Consider the following 22523-nt stretch of genomic DNA (forward strand, 5'->3'; position numbering starts at 1 on the left):
ATCTCAAGGTCTGGCACAGGGGTCTGGATGCCTCCATGGCAACAATTATGTAGAACAAAGAAACAGTTGTCCCTTTTAGCTGGGCACTCTCCAGCTTGTTACAGTCCTTATCAGATTTGTTTATACCTGTAGGCATTTAAGTTTCTGATCCCTAATTTAGAAGAAAACAAATGGAAAGGTTAAAGGATTAGGAAAAAAACTACAGAGGCAAAAAAAGGCCAGGGGACTAGAACCACTGGGTTAGCATCACTGCGCTAGAAGAAAGAATGAATGGGGAAGGAGGGAGCTTTCAAGCAGAGCAGAAGTAAGCACTCCTAAGGGTACTCACATGAGGGATTATAAGCACTTTATATTGATCATAAAGGGGAATTGGGTGGTAGGATGCATATTTCCTCCTCTCCTGGGGAGAGGAGTTAGGTCAGGGACAGCGCAGGACGTACAAGAACAGGAGCACTCACTGAGATCCACACTGAGATCGGGCTGAACCAGAAGCAGCTGAGGCTTGCGGCACTTTCCCCTAAACCTGCTCTTAAATCTAGCAACAGTAAACTGACTCGGGCCAGGCCAGAAATGGGCAAAACCTGTCTCTGCCACAGCCGTTTTAGGAATTTATCATCTCCATTTTCCTTCTCTGCCCCCTCATGCTTATGCCATCAACCTGTCGTCAAATTCTAGTAATAGCAGACTCCTTTCTGGAACAGATAATTCACACTAACACATTCTGGTACTTCTGAGGAGATGATTTTGCAAGCCTTCCAGGTGATCCTTCATCTATTCTAATCCTAATTCTAATCTTCCTTCCTGCGGACCTCTTAGTTAATCTTCCAGGGAAGAAACTATAAGGCCTTTACATGCCACATGTCATTACAGGCTCCACCCAACCTCATAGACAGGACTGCCTCAGGAGAAGTCTTCTACCTAAGGAAGGATTTAATACAGAACTCCCAAGAATGTACGATACTTATGCCTGTGAGCGCTAATGCTATGGTAAAGGGTGCCATGTGTAAAAATAATTGAAACTTTGTCGAAATACTGTTAAAGAAACACCATTACCAAAGTAATATAGAATGTCAAGTCCAAACAACCTAATAAGTATGATGTCCTAACATCTTGTAGTTTTTTAAAAAAATAATACCCATAAATTGAAAGAAAAATATTTTATTTCATTTTAAAATAACCACTAATGCAGTGTGTGTACCTGGGCACTGTATAACTTTGCAAACCTGGGAATCAGTTCAGACACTACCATCCTCATTCCCTGTTCCACACAGTACTTGTTTTTTATCAAAGCAATTGCCAAAAACCCACTTCACAAAAATATGACATCGTCGAAAGTAATGTAGCACACTGGTAAGTCACACTTATTAAATTGCCTATATTTCACCATTTTCTACCTACAGAAACAATAATTTCATATGATTCACTAACTTTTAAAAAAAATCACGTCTTTCTTGGCTTGATCAGTAACAGCCTCCTTTAAAAAAATTTCATGCATGTCTGACAGTCGGAGCACAGGTAGCTATAGTGAACTCCCTGTTACCATGGAAATTAAGTGTGAAAATTAGTAACTATAGGCTCTAAATTAATATTAATACACTAGTTTCTTTGTCCATGATCTTTGCCCACTAAGGAGAGCTATGTTATTCTCAATCTATTTCACTACTCATGGTGAGCCTGTTACCCAAATAAATCAGTCAGTATTATATGGATCAGATGGGAAGTATAGAATTTGGGTATTATTGATTTTATATAATAGAAACTTCCCTAAAAGTAATGTAATACAAATTAAGGTACGATAATTATGGAAGGATAAGTATACTGTAATGTGTTATTTAGAGGAATGCAAAAGTGAGTGCTCTGTAAAGTGAAGAATGCTTCCCAGCTTGAGGTTGGCCAGGCAACAACTGGAACATTAAAAAGAGAATAATAATTATAACTAAATGGAACAAACTGAATCCATGATAACCCATGAATTCATAAAAAGATACAAAAAAGAAAGTTAGGGAATTCCCTGGGAGTCCAGTGGTTAGGACTCTGCACTTTCACTGCTAAGGGGCCAGATTCAATCCCCGGTCGGGGAACTAAGATCTCACAACCCGTGTGGTGCGGCCAAAAAAAAAAAAAAAAAGTTAAAGTATATAAAAAGATTGTAAAGAAAGGTAAAATAATAGTCATTATGCTAATAATTAGGTTAGTGTTAACATTTAGATGTTTTGTTTCTCCTATTAAGTTTATGTCTGTTTATAAGGCATAGCTGTTTACTTTTTTGTTTAGTTACAGGAGGAAGGGGTAGATATAGGGAACTGTGGATAAGCCAAATAGTCCCAGAAAAAGCAAGTTATATACCAAGAACAGGAGGGTCAGATCAGAGCAGGTCTTCACACACACACACACACACACACCATTTGAAAGGAAACGCAGTGGTAGATGAGCACCCATGGTCACACACAATGACCACGGAGAAACCCTGAGCTCTAACTGGATGAATTAGCGGAATATCCTAAAGAGAGCTAATGGTACAGACCTGATCCCTGATTTCCTGGGAGATGAAACGTCCATAATTCCTGGCAGGAATGCTACCAGAAAAGGGCAATTCATAATGACAACAGAACAATGGGTTATAAAATGCTAATCACATTTAAAAAAAAAAAAAAGAAGAAGAAGAATATTTCATTCAGGGAGTAACCCCAGGTTGCAAGAAACTAAAAATCTATGAGAAAAGGCATGAGTTAAAAAAAAAAAAAAACTCATTAACTTGGCAAGTTTAGTTACAGAAGTGACCAAGTGCACACCAATGCAACTTTTAAATCATCTTTAAAGGCATAAGCAAATCTTATGATTTACCTAAGAATTAAATCCATCAACAAACCCTAAACCTTGACTAATCTGAAATTTTGTTTTGTTTTGGTAGTGGTAAGACAACCATAACCCTAGGAAGGTATAAAAAAATTACTAAAATCCTGGGAAAGTACAGAAATAAGAATCTGGGAAGATTATTATAATCCAAGGAAGATTAAAAAAACAAAGTACTACAGAGAGAGTAAATGAATTAATTAAACCCATGGGTTAGTATTTTAAAATAGGTTTAATTTTAAGTATAGTAAGTTTGTTTGTGTTTTTCGGGGGGGTACGCGGGCCTCCCACTGTTGCGGCCTCTCCCGCTGCGGAGCACAGGCTCCGGACGCACAGGCTCAGCGGCCATGGCCCACGGGCCCAGCCACTCCACGGCACGTGGGATCCTCCTGGACCAGGGCACGAACCCCCATCCCCTGCATCGGCAGGCGGACTCTCAACCACTGTGCCACCAGGGAAGCCCTAAGTATAGTAAGTTTTGCCATCACTATATAAAGTGAAGTATTATAGAAGTCAAATTAATTGTAATTTAAACTGTTATTAAAGAGAATTTAACTAAATAAGCTTGTAATCAATTCTAAATGCTTAAAACATTTTATTTTGGAGCTTAGTTTATAAGTAGGTTTAAAAACTGAGCATTAATTATGAGCAGTGATGAGGATTTTTCTCCATGCACAAAATCCCCTTAGACATTAAAGAACTTGTTAAAATAGTTAAATAAGCGGTCATTAGACAGGGGTAGCTCATAGCCTTGCTTCCCTGGTAAAGGATAATGCCTCTCTCTGTATCTCAATGCCCCACGCTCCCACCCAGAAGCCTGAGTTTTATCCTTATAATACCTCCTTCTTCCTACCCACATCCAACCAATCACCTAGTCCAATCAATTTTATATCCTTGATGTCTCTAAAACATCTTCCCCTCTCAACTCCTATTCCACAGTCTAACCAGGCAAGGTTATCTCCTGCATAACATTCAAGAACTTAACGTCTACATGTAGGCAGCTGAGAGCCACAAAAACTATTTTACAGGGAAAGGGTATGGTCAGGTCTACTAGGCTTTTACTTTCTGAGCTTGTCTTATGCCCTGAAGCCTATGCTTCCCTCTTGAGCGTTCAAAAATAATCTAGTACTAATTTACATGTCAGTTTTGTACAAAACATTTACTGTATTATAGAAATATATAAAAGTCAACAGATAGCAGTTAGGTAATAATAATAGCTTATTTCACATTTGAAACATAAGGCAAAAAACTAGGTAGTCAATTTGGTTATGTGAAGTAGTTAAGTGTAATTTTCTAGAGCAACATTCTCCCACCTTCAGAGTTTGTAATACAAACTTACTCTAAGGTATCAATATATAAAATTTAACTTTTATTCTAATCACTACATGAATTATTTTTTTAAACACAAACTGTCTCTCACCATAATTCAACATTTTACTTTTACATTATTTTACATGTATCTTAAAGTTACATGTAACTTTTACATTCTTAAAAGCATGAGAGTGTTAAAATATATTATCTCATGTACAGTAGGAATTACTTAATATTCCTTTATAACTAAGCTTTTTCCTAATAAAATTACCTTAGAATAAAGCAGCACACTCCAAAAGTTCCACTTAGAACTATAACTCTATCTCCATTCACAATCATATACATTCTCATTTCCATATTCATTTATAGAAACATTTAACTCCCACACATTTCTGTGTCACTAAAAATATTCTGGAGTAACTAGCATTACAGCAAATTGCATTTAAAACCTAACAGCTGACAATCACTTTGCGTGAATAGCTCTATGACACTTAAACAAGGACTAATAGGAATTCCTTTTATTGAAAAAAATCTAAAACTAAAGAATGAAAATTATTGTTTGATTAGTGGATAATCTACTTTCCAATTACAGTTGTTATACTGCTTTCATAACAATTTTTTAAAAGATATTTTAAAATATTCAAATCCTTTCAAAAGATTATCTTACAAGCTATATACTCTTCACAACTATACAGTAAATGAACTATCATCCTAAGACAGCTGTTTAGGGGGAGTTCCCTGGTGGACTAGTGGTTAGGATTCCGGGCTTTCACCACCATGCCCAGGTTCAATCCTTGATTGGGTAACTGAGATCCCACAAGCCGTGTGGCGTGGCAAAAAAAAAAAAAAAAAGACAGCTGTTCAATATTGGAGGAAAGTCACTGTGGCACTATTAGTTTAACATGTTTTAAGTTATTTATTGATTCAACATATATTTATTGTGTATCCATGACATACATACAGGCACTAAGGTAGAGTCTAAGGATGCAATGACGAGCCACAACTTGATTTGATGCTAGTTCTCATGGTTCTTAAACATTCCCGTGAAGATAGAGATTATCAAATAATTACACAAATGAATGTATAATTAGAGTCTAAGATGAGTAGTCTGAAATAAAGAAATAACATTCTATAAGCATTAAAAACAATCATTGTAGGAATCAAGGTTTTTGTTGTTTTTTTTTTACATCTTTATTGGAATATAATTGCTTCATACTGTTGTGTTAGTTTCTGCTGTATGACAAAGTGAATCAGCTATACGTATACATATATCCCAATATCCCCTCCCTCCCACCCTCCCTATCCCACCCCGCTAGGTGGTCACAAAGCGTCGAGCTGATCTCCCTGTGCTATGCAGCAGCTTCCCACTAGCTATTCATTTTACATTTGGAAGTGTATATACGTTAATGCTATTCACTCTCTTCATCCCAGCCTCCCCTTCCGCCCCCATCCTCAAGTCCAATCTCTACATCTGTGTCTTTATTCCTGCTCTGCCACTAGGTTCATCAGTACAATTTTTCTAGATTCCATATATATGTGTGTGTTAGCATACGGTATTCGTTTTTCTCTTTCTGACTTACTTCACTATGTATGACAGACTCAAGGTCCATCCGCCTCACTATAAATAACTCAATTTTGTTCCTTTTTATGGCTGAATAATATTCCACTGTATATATGTGCCACATCTTCTTTATCCATTCATCTGTCAACGGACATTTAGGTTTCTTCCATCTCCCGGCTATTGTGAATAGTGCTGCAATGAACATTGTGGTACATGACTTATTTTGAATTATGGTTTTCTCAGGGTATATGCCCAGTAGTGGAATTCCTGGGTCATATGGTAGTTCTATTTTTAGTTTTTTAAGGAACCTCCACACTGTTCTCCACAGTGGCTGTATCAGTTTACATCCCCACCAACAGGAATCAATGTTGAATCAACTTGACCTAGACTGGGAGTAGGGGGAGCAGTGTCAGAGAAGTCTCCTACAGGAAGTAATGCTAGAGCTGAAATGTTAGATTAATTAGGTTAATTAGGGGTGGGGGACAAAATAACACTTCCCCCTTTAGAAAGATCACTGTAGCTACAAGGTTGAGAATACACTAGACAAGAGAAAAAGAGACTATTACAGTAGAACAAGCTGGAGATGACAGAAGTTAGTGGCCAGGGAAATGGAGAGAGATGAACAGACCCAAGAGCTTTTTAGGAAGTTAAATCAACAGGACAGTGACAGAATAAATAAGAAGTCAAGAACGAGGAAGAAGGTGTCATGGATGGTTCTGAGGTTTTTGGCTCATATAGTTAAATGGTATATTATTCGTACTGCTGCTGTAACAAATTACCACAAACTTAATGGCTTAAAACAACACAAATCTATTATCTTACAGTTCTATAGGTCAGTAGTCTCACTGGGCTAAAATCAAGTGCTGCTTTCCTTTCTGGAGGCTCTAGGAGAGAATCTGTTTCCTTCCCTTTTCCATCTTATAGATATGCCTGAGTTCCCTGGCTTGTGGTCCCCTTTCTCCAACTTAAATGCCAACAATGTTGCATGTCTCTGACCCTTCTGTGGTCATTTCTATCTGACCACAGCCAGGAAAAAATTCTTTGCTTTTAAAGACCCATGTGGGAGGGGGACCTTCAAGATGGTGGAGGAGTAAGACGTGGAAATCATCTTCCTCCCCACAAGTACATCAAAAATATATCTACATGTGGAACAACTGCTACAGAACACCTACTGAACCCTCGCAGAAAAACTCAGACTTCCCAAAAGGCAAGAAACTCCCCATGTACTTGGGTAGGGCAAAAGAAAAAGAAAAAACAGAGGCAAAATAGGGATGGGACCTGCATCTCAGGGAGGGAGCTGTGAAGGAGGAAAAGTTTCCAAACACTAGGAAGCCCCTTCACGGGCAGAAACGGGGGGTGGGCATGAGGGAAGCTTTGCAGCCACGGAGGAGAGCACAGCCACAGGGGTGCGGAGGGCAAAGTGGAGAGATTCCCACACAGAGGATCAGTGCTGACCAGCACTCACCAGCCCGAGAGGCTTGTCTGCTCACCCACCAGGGTGGGTGGGGGCTGGGAGCTGAGGCTCCGGCTTCGGAGGTCACATCCCCAGGGAAAGGACAGGTTGGCTGCGTGAACACAGCCTGAAGGGGGCTAGTGCGCCACAGCTAGCTGGGAGGGAGTCTGTGAAAACGTCTGGACCTGCCTAAGAGGCAAGAGACCATTGTTTCGGGGTACGCAAGGAGAGGGAGTTCAGAGTGCCGCCTAAACGAGCTCCAGAGACGGGCGCGAGCTGCGGCTATCAGTGTGGACCCCAGAGACGGGCATGAGACGCTAAGGTTGCTGCCGCCACCAAGAAGCCTGTGTGCAGCACAGATCCCTATCCACACCTCCCTTCCCAGGAGCCTGTGCAGCCCGCCACTGCCAGTGTCCCGTGATCCAGGGACAACTTCCCCGGGAGAACGCACAGCACGCCTCAGGCTGGTGCAACGTCACGCCGGCCTCTGCCGCCGCAGGCTCGCCCCGCATCCGCACCCCTCCCTCCCCCCAGCCTGAGTGAGCCAGAGCCCCCTAATCAGCTGCTCCTTTAACCCCCTCCTGTATGAGCGAAGAGCAGATGCCAGAGGGTAACCTACACGCAGAGGTGGGTCCAAACCCAAAGCTGAACCCCAGGAGCTGTGCGAATAAAGAAGAGAAAGGGAAATCTCTCCCAGCAGCCTCAGGAGCAGCGGATTAAATCTCCACAATCAATTTGATGTACCCTGCATCTGTGGAATGCCTAAATAGGCAAGGAATCATCCCAAAATTCATGCGGTGGACTTTGGGAGCTACTGTAGACTTGGGGTTTGCTTTCTGCATCTAATTTGTTTCTGGTTTTATGTTTATCTTAGTTTAGTATTTAGAGCTTATTATCATTGGTAGATTTGTTTATTGATTTGGTTGCTCTCTTTTTTTCTTTTAATGTATTTTTTTTTCCTTTTTTTCTTTTTGTGAGTGTGTATGTGTATGCTTCTTTGTGTGATTATGTCTGTATAGGTTTGCTTTTACCATTTGTCCCAGGGCTCTCTCTGTCCGTTTTGGGGTTTTTTTAGTATAGTTTTTAGTGCTTGTTATCACTGGTGGATTTATTGGTTTGGTGCTCTCTTCTTTTTTTTTTAATTACTTTTTTATATTTTAAGAATTTTTTAAATTTTTTATTTTAGTAACTTTATTTATTTTATTATCTTTTTTTCTTTCTTTCTTTCTTTTTTCCCTTTTCTTCTGAGCTGTGTGGCTGACAGGGTCTTGTTGCTCTGGCCGGGTGTCAGGCCTGAGCCTCTGAGGTGGGAGAGCCGAGTTCAGGACAGTGGTCCACCAGAGACCTCCTGGCCCCACATAATATCAGTTGGTGAGAGCTCTCCCAGAGATCTCCATCTCAAAGCTAAGACCCAGATCCACTCAACAACCAGCAAGCTCTCGTGCTGGACATCCCATGCCAAACAACTAGCAAGACAGGAACACAACCCCACCCATTAGCAGAGAGGCTGCCTAAAATCAGGATAAGGTCATAGACACCCCGAAACACACAACCGGACATGGTCCTGCCCAACAGAAAGACAAGATCCAGCCTCATCCACCAGAACACAGGCATCAGTCCCCTACACCAGGAAGCCTACACAACCCACTGAACCAACCTCACCCACTGGGGTCAGACACCAAAAACAATGGGAACTACGAACCTGCATCCTGAGAAAAGGAGACCCCAAACACAGTAAGTTAAGCAAAATGAGAAGACAGAGAAATACACAACAGATGAAGGAGCAAGGTAAAAACCCACCAGACCTAACAAATGAAGAGGAAATAGGCAATCTACCTGAAAAAGAATTCAGAGTACTGATAGTAAAGATGATCCAAAATCTTGGAAATAGAATGGAGAAAATACAAGAAACATTTAACAAGGACCTAGAAGAACTAAAGAGCAAACAAACAATGATGAACAACAAAATAAGTGAAATTAAAAATTCTCTACAAGGAATCAACAGCAGAATAACTGAGACAGAAGAACGGATAAGTGACCTGGAAGATAAAGTAGTGGAAATAACTACCACAGAGCAGAATAAACGAAAAAGAATGAAAAGAATTGAGGACAGTCTCAGAGACCTCTGGGACAACATTAAACACACCAACATTCGAATTATAGGGGTCCCAGAAGAAGAAGAGAAAAAGAAAAGGACTGAGAAAATATTGGAAGAGATTATAGTTGAAAACTTCCCTAATATGGGAAAGGAAATAGTCAAGTCCAGGAAGCACAGAGAGTCCCATACAGGATAAATGGAAAACACACCAAGGCACATATTAATCAAACTGTCAAAAATTAAATACAAAGAAAAAATATTAAAAGCAGCAAGGGAAAAGCAACAAATAACATACAAGGGAATCCCCATAAGGTTAACAGCTGATCTTTCAGCAGAAACTCTGCAAGCCAGAAGCATGTAGCAGGACATATTTAAAGTGATGAAAGGGAAAAACCTACAACCAAGATTACTCTACCAAGCAAGGATCTCATTCAGATTCAACGGAGAAATTAAAACCTTCAAAGACAAGCAAAAGCTAAGAGAATTCAACCCTACCAAACGAGCTTTACAACAAATGCTAAAGGAACTTCTCTAGGCAGGAAACACAAGAGAAGGAAAAAACCTACAATAATAAACCCAAAACAATTAAGAAAATGGTAATAGGAACATACATATCAATAACTACCTTAAATGTAAATGGATTAAATGCTCCAAACAAAAGACACAGACTGGCTGAATGGATACAAAAACAAGACCCGTATATATGCTGTCTACAAGAGACCCACTTCAGACTTAGGGACACATACAGACTGAAAGTGTGGGGATGGAAAAAGTTATTCCATACAAATGGAAATCAAAAGAAAGCTGGAGTAGCAATTCTCACTCGTATCAGAGAAAATACACTTTAAAATAAAACTATTGGAAGAGACACTGAAGGACACTACATAATGATCAAGGGATCAATCCAAGAAGAAGATATAACAATTGTAAATATTTATGCACCCAACATAGGAGCACCTCAATGCATAAGGCAAATGCTAACAGCCATAAAAGGGGAAATCGACAGTAACACAATCATAGTATGGGACTTTAACACCCCACTTTCACCAATGGACAGATCATCCAAAATGAAAATAAATAAGGAAACACAAGTTTCAAATGATACATTAAACAAGATCGACTTAATTGATATTTATAGGACATTCCATCCAAAAACAACAGAATACACTTTCTTCTCAAGTGCTCATGGAACATTCTCCAGGATAGACCATATCTTGGGTCACAAATCAAGCCTTGGTAAATTTAAGAAAATTAAAATTGTATCAAGTATCTTTTCTGACCACAACACTATGGGACTAGATATCAATTACAGGAAAAAAGTTTGTAAAAAATACAAACACATGGAGGTTAAACAATAAACTACTAAATAACCAAGAGATCACTGATGAAATCAAAGAGGAAGTCAAAAAATACCTAGAAACAAATGACAGTGAATACACGACGACCCAAAACCTACTGGATGCAGCAAAAGCAGTTCTAAGAGGGAAGTTTATATCAATACAATCCTACCTCAAGAAACAAGAAATATCTCAAATAAAAAACCTAACCTTACACCTAAAGCAATTAGAGAAAAAAGCACACACAAAAAAAAACCCAAAGTTAGCAGAAGGAAAGAAATCATAAAGATCAGATCAGAAATGAAGGAAAAAATAGCAAAGATCAATAAAACTAAAAGCTGGTTCTTTGAGAAGAGAAACAAAATTAATAAACCATTAGCCAGACTCATCAAGAAGAAAAGGGAGAAGACTCAAATCAATAGGATTAGAAATGAAAAAAAGAGAAGTAACAACTGACACTGCAGAAATACAAAGGATCATGAGAGATTACTACAAGCAACTATATGCCATTAAAATGGACAAATTCTTAGAAATGCACAACCTGCCAAGACTGAATCAGGAAGAAATAGAAAATATAAACAGACCAATTTGAAGCACTGAAATTGAAACTGTGATTAAAAATCTTCCAACAGGGACTTCCCTGGTGGCGCAGTGACTGAGAATCCGCCTGGCAATGCAGGATACACGGGTTCGATCCCTGGTCCAGGAAGATCTCACATGCCACGGAACAACTAAGCCCATGCACCACAACTACTGAGCCTGTGCTCTAGAGCCTGCAAGCTGCAACTACTGAGTCCACACACCTAAAGCCCTGCACTGCAATAAGAATCCCACGCACCGCAATGAACTGTAGCCCCCGCTTGCCGCAACTAGAGAAAGCCCACGTGCAGCACCGAAGACCCAATTCAGCCAAAAATAATAAATTGAAAAAAAAATATCTTCCAACAAACAAAAGCCCAGGACCGGATGGCTTCAGAGGCGAATTCTATCAAACATTTAGAGAAGAGCTAACACCTATCCTTCTCAAATTCTTCCAAAATATAGCAGAGGGAGGAACACTCCCAAACTCATTCTATAAGGCCACCATCACCCTGATACCAAACCAGCAATGATGTCACAAAATAAGACAACTACAGGCCAATATACTGATAAACACAGATGCAAAAATCCTCAACAAACTACTAGCAAAAAGAATCCAACAGCACATTAAAAGGATCATACACCATGATCAAGTGGGATTTATCCCAGGAATGCAAGGATTCTTCAATATATGCAAATCAATCATTGTGATAAACCATATTAACAAATTGAAGGATAAAAACCATATGATAATCTCAATAGATGCAGAAAAAGCTTTCAACAAAATTCAAAACCCATTTACAATAAAACCCCTCCAAAACCTCAACATAATAAAGGCCATATATGACAAACCCACAGCCAACATCATTCTCAATGGTGAAAAACTGAAACCATTTCTACTAAGATCAGGAATAAGACAAGGTTGCCCACTCTCACCACTATTATTCAACATAGTTTTGGAAGTTTTAGCCACAGTACTCAGAGAAGAAAAAGAAATAAAAGAAATCCAAATCAGAAAAGAAGAAGTAAAACTGTCACTGTTTGCAGATGACATGATACTATACATAGAGAATCCTAAAGATACTACCAGAAAACTACCAGGACTAATATATATCTGTTTATATATATTTCATCATGAACAGAATGTTGACACAAATAGGAATGTTAAAGGTGCTTCTGGGGAAGTCTCAGATGGATATGAGGAATATGTTATTGGAAACTGTAGGAAAAGCAGTCCTTGTTACAAAGTGGCAGGGAACTTGACCAAATTGTGTTCTAGTGTTTTGTGGAAAGTAAAAGCTGTCAGTAATGAACTTGGATATTTAACTGAGGATATTTCTAAGCAAAATGTTGAAGGTGTGACCTGGTTTCTCCTTGCTGCTTATAGTAAAGTGTGAGAGGGAGACAACTGAAAAAGAAATTATTATGCAAAAAGGAACCAGAACTGGAAGACCAAAAATTCTCAGCTTATTCTTATTGCAAAAAATGAGAAAATGCGTTCAGGAGAGAACACCAAAGACATGACTGGACAGTCTTTAGTAAAGAGATTATGGGTGTGTGACATGGATCCAATCAACCATCTCAGCAGAAGCACTGTCAGCGTGGACTGAAGAGAACAGAGGTGGGATGAAATGAAGAAAGACTGTCGGACTTCTGGGGTTCTACCAGCAGGAAGTTAGATGTTAGAGATGTCTGGATGCAAACAAGCGTCATCCTTTGAGTACAGGGAGGAATGACTCTGAAGGTGGGTCAGGGGTCAGCAGGGCTGCTACTGCCACCATGGGTCCAGAGAGCACAGGCCCAGGCAGCAGGACTGTTTCCTCATTAGTTCCAGAGGGTTTGGGGACAAAATTCAGGGAGGAGAAGGCAGAGCCACCACCCTTGTTAGACAGAAAATTGAGCCAAATAGGGTTTCACTCTCAAGCCTTAAAATCTAATGGAATTTTCCACAGAAGTTTCTTAAAATTAGCCACATATATTAATGTCATACAAATAATTTCAGCACACAAATGTGTACTGTAGAAATGTTGCAGACTGGAGAGTAAAAGATGTGAGTTCTAGTACTGATGTTGATATAATAAACTAAATCTTTGAATAAATTAAAAATCTAATGGAATTTGCCCTGCTAGGTTTTGGACTTGCTTAGGACCTGTCAGCTTTCTTCTTTCCAATTTCTTCCTTTTGGAAGCAGAATGTCTATCCTATACCTGTCCCACTATTGTATTCTGGAAGCAGATAACTTGTTTGGTTTCATAGGTTCACTATTAGAGAGGAATTTTGCCTCAGGATGAATCATACCTCTAGTCTCACTCATATCTGATTTAGATGCTATTTAGATGAAATTTTAGACTTAGAGTTGATGCTGGAATGGGTTAAGACTTTTATGACTGTTGGAATGGAGCAAATATATTTCACATGTGAAGACTTGAATTTTGGAGGCTGAGAGGGTGGAGTGTTATAGGTTAAACTGTATCCTTGCAAAACACATAGGTTGAAGTCCTAAGCCCTAGTACCTCAGAATGTGACTGTATTTGGATACAGAGTTTTTAAAGAGGCAGTTAAGGTTGAATGAGGTCATTGGGAGTGGGCCCTAAGCCAATATGACTTGTGTCCTTATAAGAAGAGATCAGGACATGCACACACAGAGAAAAGAAAGACCATGTGAAGATACAGGGAGAAAAGACACAGGCCATCTACAAGCCAAGGAGAAATCAACTCTGCTGACAACTTGATCTCAGAATTGTGAGAAAATAAATTTCTGTTGTTTAACAACAACAACAAAAAAGACTTACTAATACATGCTACTACACAGATGAACCTCAAAAACATGCTAAGTGAAACCAGACACAAGAGACCATATACCGTAAGAGTCCATTTATATGAAAGGTGTCCAGAAGAGGCAAATTTATAGAGACAAAAAGTACATTAGTGGTTGCCCAGGCCTGTAAGAATGGGAAGTTACTGCAAACAGGCATGAGTTTTCTTTCTGGATTAATGGAAATGTTATAAAATTAGATATTAGTGAAAGTTACACACTTTACAAAGTTACTAAAGATTCTTGAAGTGTAATCTTAATACAGGTGAATCTTATAGTATGTAAATTATATCTCAATAAAGTTGTTTAAAAATTTTTTTTTAATAAAAAACAAAGACTCATGTGATTAAAATGGGCCCACCTGGATAATCCAGGATAATCTTCCCATCTCAAGGTCCTTAACCTTAATCACACAAGCAAAATTCCTTTTGCTATGTAAGGTAACAAAGTCACAGATTCCGGGGATAATGACCTTGGCTTTTTTTGGAGGGATGTGGGGAGAATACTATTCTGCCTACCATACTCCTTAATGATATATAAAATATATTCATTGGTTAAAACTCAAACTTATTCAGGGGAGACTGCCTGATGTCTAAGTCTTAGCAGAATAAAAAATACAACAACATTATTAACATGAAGTAATTAGTACCAGTAACTAGTCTTCTAGCTATCTAGTTAATGGCAAACACTTCCTGTAACTTGCAAGATTAAAAAATTATTCAACTCTTAGCCACCTTTGGAGTTTACTGAAAATATAGATCAAGGAAAGGAATAAGCCCTAATGTCTGCTCAGGTGATCTCCTTGTGTTCAAATTCTCTCTCACTGAGACCCCAAGGACTTACCCCTTTAAGCTACTGCCACTTTTTCTATCCACTGAGGTTTCTTGTCTTCAGCACTAGCTAAATAAGATGATGAAATCTCTTCTGCTTGAATCACCCTTTCCTCCTCGCTCATTTTTCTTTTCCTCTTACAGATAAACTCATAGGCCCACTTCCCTGTAAGGATTTTCTGCTCAATAACAGATGGAGAAGAGATACAAAAATTAAGGTCTTTTGCCCCTAGTCTAGAGCTCCCAATTTTCTTTTAGATACTATAATTAGAATGTTCTAACCCTCCAGCTAACGTGCAGTATGGGAAATCAATGAACAGGGGACTTGGACACAGATTCAATTTGGGTTCTCATCTCAGTATTACCAGTTACTATTTAATATTGGGAAAATTACCTCACTATGCAGGACTGATGGGCATAACAGTGACAACTTTGAAGGGTGGTTATATGAAATATAGAAAATAAAAATAAAATACCTAGCACACTGCCTGCCACATGGTAGTTGCTTAATAAAAACTAGCTATTACTGTTATTATTACCTAGTGTTCTCTATCATTTAGATTGTCAACCTCACTAGATTCTTGTCAGCCCCATTCTGACAGTTCTCTGTCAGTAAACTGTTTTTCATCACACAGGGTACAATTGATTAGCACAACTTTCTAGATTACACTCACATGACAGGCCTCCCAGGCCAGTCTGAATGGACCTGAGGATCACAAGCTCTCTTCTACTATACAAACAATCTCATGCTAGTTTACGTCATATTCTGCCTCAACTCAGTTTCATTCCTATTTGAACCTGGGCCTACAAATCAATCCTAGCATCAGAAAACTACTGTACACTCTTTGCCTTGGCAATGAAAACTGAGGCAAAAAGAAATCTAGCTTTGAAAAATGAACTCCAAATTGTGTCTTTGTGTCCACTCTCATGTTTAAAAATGTACAGATGCAAGAATTTTAAGATGATTTTTATGCATCACTAGGATAAATTCTTTTTTTTTGTTTTTTTGTGTTTTTTTTTTTTGGCGGTATGTGGGCCTCTCACTGTTGTGGCCTCTCCCGTTGCGGAGCACAGGCTCCGGACGCGCAGGCTCAGCGGCCATGGCTCATGGGCCCAGCCGCTCCGCGGCATGTGGGATCTTCCCGGACCAGGGCACGAACCCGTGTCCCCTGCATCGGCAGGCGGACTCTCAACCACTGCGCCACCAGGGAAGCCCTAGGATAAATTCTTAATTGAGAGGTAGCATACCTTAGTACAAGCCTGAAGGGTAAATCTGCTTTCCTTCTGGACCATAGGTGGTTTAGGTGAAACTTGTACTTGGGTCTGAGGTCAAGTAAGACACCTCCCAGGAGCTATGTTCCATTCTTACACAGAGCCCTAAAATCACAGCTAAGAGCATCCAAACTGGCCCCAAATCAATAGTTCCCACCACTTGATCTGCAGGGCTTATAGTTATTACTCTAAGCATTTTGAGATAACTATAAAAGAATCAAAAGAATTCACACTTTTTTTTTTAATTGAGAGCAATCTCTATTTTTTTAATTATTTATCTATTTATGGCTGCATTTGGTCTTTGTTGCTGTGTGCAGGCTTTCTCTAGTTGCATCAAGCGGGGGATTCTCTTGTTGCGAAGCACAGGCTCTAGGTGCACGGGCTTCAGTAGTTGTGGCACAAGGGCTCAGTAGTTGTGGCTCATGGGCTCTAGAGCTCAGGCTCAGTAGTTGTGGCATACGGGCTTGGCTGCTCTGCAGCATGTGGGATCTTCCCCGACCAGGGATTGAACCCATGTCCCCTGCACTGGCGGGCGGATTCTTAACCACTGCGCCACCAGGGAAGTCCCAAGAACTCACATTCTTTACTCAGTTTTTCACCAGGTTTCTCTGTGTATCTGAAATCAGGTTAGACCAATCTCCCAACTGCCAGCACATAATCACAGGATCTTGATATTTACCAATAATGAGAGCCTCTTTACATAGGAATGGTACCTTCGCCAAATTCCAGTTTGACAATCTGCCTCTACATATTAAATTCTCAAAATGTTACTTCTTATCAATCAAATAATTATTATGAACCTACTGAATGTTCCACACTATGACGGATGCTAAGAATATGAGACTTCAGTAACTGTCTGCCAAGAGCTTGTGAAATTTAGCAGTTCATATTACTACTATAGTATGATAGACTGCTAGATCTGAAAGAGGGCCTGTCCCCTACACCAGAGACATTAATAAATTACAACACACAGATGAAGATTTCTTAAGTCATTGTTCTTTCAGTTTCCATTATAAGATAATTATGGAACTTGGCAATCTCCAAAATAAGTAGTTCCAATACACATAAACAGTACAGAAATAATATAGAGAGTAAAATGCAATAGATCCAAATAAATAAGAATTTTAAATTTTCACTGAGAGTCTAGGAATCTACAGAACATGATATGGACTCCCTCTGCTGGTGCCTAATAGCAGCAGCTCCATGACACCAACAATATCACTGACAAAAGAGCAACAAAAGCCAAAGGACTAATCTAAATTCGCTTCTATGTTTTTTTGTTTGTTTGTTTTATAAATTTATTTATTTATTTTTGGCCACGTTGGGTCTTCGTTGCTGTGTGCAGGCTTTCTTTTTAGTTGTAGCAAGTGGGGGCTACTCTTCATTGCGGTGCACAGGCCTCTTATTAAGGTGGCTTCTCTTGTTACGGAGCACGGGCTCTAGGTGTATGGGCTTCAGTAGTTGTGGCACATGGGCTCAGTAGTTGTGGCACAGGGGCTTAGTTGCTCCACAGCATGTGGGATCTTCCCAGACCAGGGCTTGAACCCATGTCCTCTACACTGGCAGGCAGATTCTTAACCACTGCGCCACCAGGAAAGTCCTCGCTTCTATTTAGATTAGGGGATGTTTCATAGTGGATCTGACTATGGATCAATCAAAGGTGACAGTAAAAATTATTGTGCTTTATTGCAACTGCTTAAAAAAAAAAGAGTAACTAGCAAGTTGTAAATCTTGCATATTTGTGCTATTAAAACAGAGGGATAAAAATATTTAATTTGTTTTCATTTGGACTGCATTGTGTGATTTTTAGCAGCATATTTTCTCTCCAAAATAGATTTCTCTTAATTTCATTTCGGTTCAAATTAAATTATTTTATTTATTTATTTGTTTGTTTGTTTGTTTTTGCGGTACGTGGGCATCCCACCGCTGTGGCCTCTCCCGTTGCGGAGCACAGGCTCCGGACGCGCAGGCCCAACGGCCACAGCTCACGGGCCCAGCCGCTCCGCGGCACGTGGGATCCTCCCGGACCCGGGCACAAACCCGCGTCCCCTGCATTGGCAGGCGGACTCCCAACCAGTGCGCCACCAGGGAAGCCCCAAATTAAATTATTTTTAATCTGAATCCTTATAACTTGGTGAAAAGAGGAGGTCAAAGACCATAAGGGAATACTGACCTGTGATTAGTCCATAGAGCACACAAATCACACTTGGTTATTTGAGAGAACAGAATTGTATTAGCTGGTTATAGCCAGTAAAGCTATCACCAGAGCTAGCTTTTTACAATACCACACTTCTATAAAACTCATGTAATCTTTAGTCTGTCCTAAATGCAACTAATATACTAAAACAGATTCAGTGGGCTTCCAACTTCCAGTACTAGCAGAATAGTTTGGTTAGAGTAATCCTGCCACAAATATAATTATAAATTCTGGAAAAAATACTAAACATTCATTATTTGAAGGCACTAGAGACTGACCAAAATCGGGCAGAAACTGCAACTGGTGAAATTTGGGAATTGGTGGCCTTTTGCACTCCTCAATCCACGAACAGCTTGCATAGCCTCACCTTACTGGCTTGAGGTATCAGAGGACAGACAGAGTAACCAGAAAATTAGGGGAGAAACTTGAGAGGGAAAGGCAGAAGGAGTAAAGCCTAAAACATGCCTATAAAATCCACCCAAGGTTTTGCTTTCTGCTAAACTACACATACATGGGGGAGACAAATAAAGCACTAAAGCAGCAACTGGAAGCTTTAAAGAATGAGCAGAGATTTCAGCTGCTGCCCAACATAAGGGAGACAAGAGTTTGGAGTATGAGTTGAGCCAAGCCATCTGCTAGAATGAAAATCACATTTCACAGGAATATAACAGAATTCAGAGTCTCTACAATGTATTAGTCATAATATCCAGTATTCAATAACAAATCACTAAATATAGTAAGAAAAAGGAAACTGTGACTCAGTCTCAAAAAAAAATGCAGTCAACAGAAACCAACTCAAAGATGATCTAGATGATGCAATTAGCAGTGACACAGGACCAGTATCTAGACTCTTAAAAAAAAATAATAAAAATAACCCAAATTTTTAAAAAATGAGCAAAAGGCTTGAACAAACACTTCACAAAGGAAGATCTGCAATGGCCAACAAGCACATAAAAAAGTGTCCAACATTTGTCATCAGGGACATCCAAGTTAATACTACAATGAGATGTCACTTTACACCCTCTAAAATGGCTAAAATTGAAAAGACCAACAATGCTATATATGGAGCAACCAGAATTCTCACACTTGACTAGAGGGAATGTAAAGTACATTCACTTTAGGAAAAGGTTTGGCAGTTTTCCATAAAGTAAACTGTACACTCAGCTGCTCCATTCCTAGATATTCATCCAAATATCTGCAAAAAGACTTACAAACGAATATTCAAAGCAGCTTTATTCACAATGGCCAAAACTGATACAACCCCAAAGTCTCCAAAAAGGAATGAATAAATAAATTGTGGTAAATTCATACAATGGAATACTAGTCTGCAATAAAAAAGAATGAACTATTGGTACATGGCATAACATGGATGACTCTCACAGACAGTACAGTGCGTGTAAACAACTGGACACAAACACGTTTACATGACGTTTAAAATAAAACAAGACTAAGATTAATCAAAAAATATGATGCATCAAATAAGGAGTTTAGACTTGATATGGAGAGGAAATAGAAGTCTGCTTCAAGTTCTTAAGCAGGAGACAACTTACAAAGTGGAATTTAATGCTTTCTAGAGATTAAATTTTACTTTTGAAACTTATTTTTAAATAAAAACTCCTTATTTGGGATGTATCCAACTTGACTTGCTTTACAGAGCTCTTAACACAGGTGAAACGTGTATGAAAAGTTTTTTGAGCAAACGAAAATAAAGGAGTGGATATTGCCTAGTGACAATATAACTTCTTTAAAAGTGGTTCTAATCTCAAGTAAAAGAGCATGAGAACACAAATGTCCGAGGAGGACTTAAGGTTTACAGTGTGAATAATATTAACAGATTAACACATAGGATTAATAGCTATTAAGGATGTTACATATCTGATGAAACACATCTGATGAAACGTTGGACTTGCTTCAAATATGGGGTTTTACTTGGCTATTCATTTTTAATTCTGGCTCTAGTAACAGCCCTATGCTAAATTTTCTATCAAAATACTTTACTATATGAGGAAAAAGTTCCTAGCATTTACCTTGTCCTGAAGGGTTTGCTGCCATCTTCCTATTTTCTGTTTCAACTATGTTCCGTGGCAAGTGGTCTGCACTTTACAATCACCTGTAAAAAATAATGTGCAGACACATACCTTCATCTCTTCAGAAACATCTGTCTGAAGGGCACACAGACTTAAATCAAACGCCTCAAGTTATTTAATTAGAGCGTGAAGGTTAAATGTTTATTCTTGCAGATGTTGATACCAACATTCACCATTACTGTCTTTAATTACTTCATTAGGTTGTGTTTACCAAATACTACCAAATGTATCAACTAACTGATAGCATCAATACAATCACAGGGCTAGGAAGAAAAATCACTCTTCTGTAGTGCCTCTCGATTCATTTTAAAAACGTACCCAGCAACTACTGTGTATACTGAAAGCTAGAAAGGAAAAAGAGCCGAATATTTATCGCGTACATACTCTGCACCATACAAGATCTGTAAGATGATTGAAATTAATTATTTTATTTATCACCACTTCATAGACAGGGAGATCGTGTCCAAGGTCACAAAGCTAGTGCGAAAATTTTGGACTGTTAGATTCCAAACTTCGTGCTTTTGTACTAGGCCCTGGGGGGATCCCAAATGAGCAAGACCTTACTCCCGCCCTCAAGAAACATATAATCCGGTGGAAAAAGAGAGTCTCATTCAAGCAACCGTACTAAAAAAGTTTAACAAACGCGCTCTTTACAAGGAGTAAACAGTGCTCCGGAAGCAGAGATGAACTGATTCTACCGGCGTGACGAGGGATGCCTTCGGGGGTAAGCGGGAAAGTACAAGAGCGAGCAAACAGATGTCGATTTGGAACGAAATAATATTAGGTGTCTCCTGCAGCAAAGCACAGAGCGAGCGAAGCCGGCTTAGGACGGGAGGGACAAGAGGGCCATCTTGTGACGGGGAACGTCAATCAGGGATGTGACAGGGCTGGACCTGCGTCTCAGAAAGGTCCCGGGGCGGGAGGCGCGCGTGGAGGGCAGGCAGGGCGGGGCCTGCGGCTGATACCAAGGAGAGGAGGGGGGGTGAGAAATGCTGGGAGGCAAGGCTGGCGGGGAGGCCACTGCCCTGTAGCAAGGAACGGCAGCAGCGGGTCGGCGCCGGGGCCACACACCTTCATCCCCGGCGCCGCCAGGCGGTCCTACTTACCGCGAGGCTAGAGAGCCCGAGACTGCCTCGCCTTCTGGTCGCGTTCTCCAAGGGGGCGCAACCACTTAAAGATCGGCAAACCAAGCTCAATGCCGCGTTCTACCACCTTCGCGCCCCCGCTGCGCTTCCGCCTCCTGATGACTTACACCCGAGGGACCGGAATTCCCGCCTCCTAACGGCTGCTCCTCACGGCGATTCGTACTTTAACTGCTACCTAATGCATACGCCACTTCCCTTCCAAAGAGTGGCAGCCAGAGAGGCTCCTGGACCCTGCATGCCGCACCATCGGGGGCGGAGCCCGAACGGTGCGGGGCAGAGACCGGCTGGGTCCCTAGCACCGCAATTGGCTCTTTCGTCCAGGCCGCTGCGCAGTGACGTATCCTGCCGGCTCGGCTAGGTAGGGGCGGGGCGGAGACCGGCTGCGTCCCTAGCTCTTCAAGTGGCGAAGTCACCGACTCAGCCGGTTCTGCGACGATGTGAATCCACTTCGGTTGGGAGTGAGGCAGAGCTGCGGTTGGGACCCGGAGAGTGAGCTTTATCAACCATCTCTGGTTGCGCGTCTTAACGTACACAAATCCCAGTGATACTTTTCTTTTATAGTTTAAATAATTATACACTAAACTTGTAGAAATTTTTACTACTGTGCAAGAATCTGTATTTAAGGAATGGATATGCCACATCTCAGAACACTGTCTCTCCTAGTGGGATCGCCTGAAGGCCTGATTCCAGCACAGTAGAGCTACGTATCTACGTTGAACAGTAACCTTGTATTGATGTGTGTCACGTGTCCTGTGGTCGTTAACCATCTTAACGTCCTTCTTAATAATCGATGTTTGCTCAGTAATAAACGTTTATGATGCACAATTTTGTTGAGCATGGATCCATGACAAATAATAACACTACCAAACATTTATTAAGTGCCTTGTACGTACGAGGTGCTTCCTGTCATTCCCTGAGTTATATATGATTCGTATTTATTTATATACTTATATGTGATTTATTTATATATTTATTTATGATTTAT

General features: G+C 40.1%; 1 protein-coding gene across 3 annotated transcripts in view; it reads right to left on the bottom strand.

The window, feature by feature from the left end:
• Positions 1 to 22051, bottom strand: part of INIP (INTS3 and NABP interacting protein) — a 36209-nt gene extending 14158 nt beyond the window's left edge. For 2 of the 3 annotated variants that reach the window (XM_079927613.1, XM_079927612.1), the window contains exons 1-2: positions 21500 to 22051; positions 20334 to 20416 (exon numbers count right to left, since the gene is read on the bottom strand). In XM_079927613.1, the coding sequence (XP_079783739.1) occupies positions 20334 to 20358 (25 nt within the window). In that variant the 5' untranslated portion in view covers positions 20359 to 20416; positions 21500 to 22051. Of the gene's footprint in view, positions 1 to 5125; positions 5273 to 20333; positions 20417 to 21499 lie in introns of all 3 variants that reach the window. The other variant, XM_079927614.1, reaches the window with a different exon arrangement.
• Between the last annotated feature and the right edge of the window lie 472 nt (positions 22052 to 22523).

This window comes from Stenella coeruleoalba, assembly GCF_951394435.1.
Source record: "Stenella coeruleoalba genome assembly, chromosome: 7".
Classification (NCBI taxonomy): Eukaryota; Metazoa; Chordata; class Mammalia; order Artiodactyla; family Delphinidae; genus Stenella; species Stenella coeruleoalba.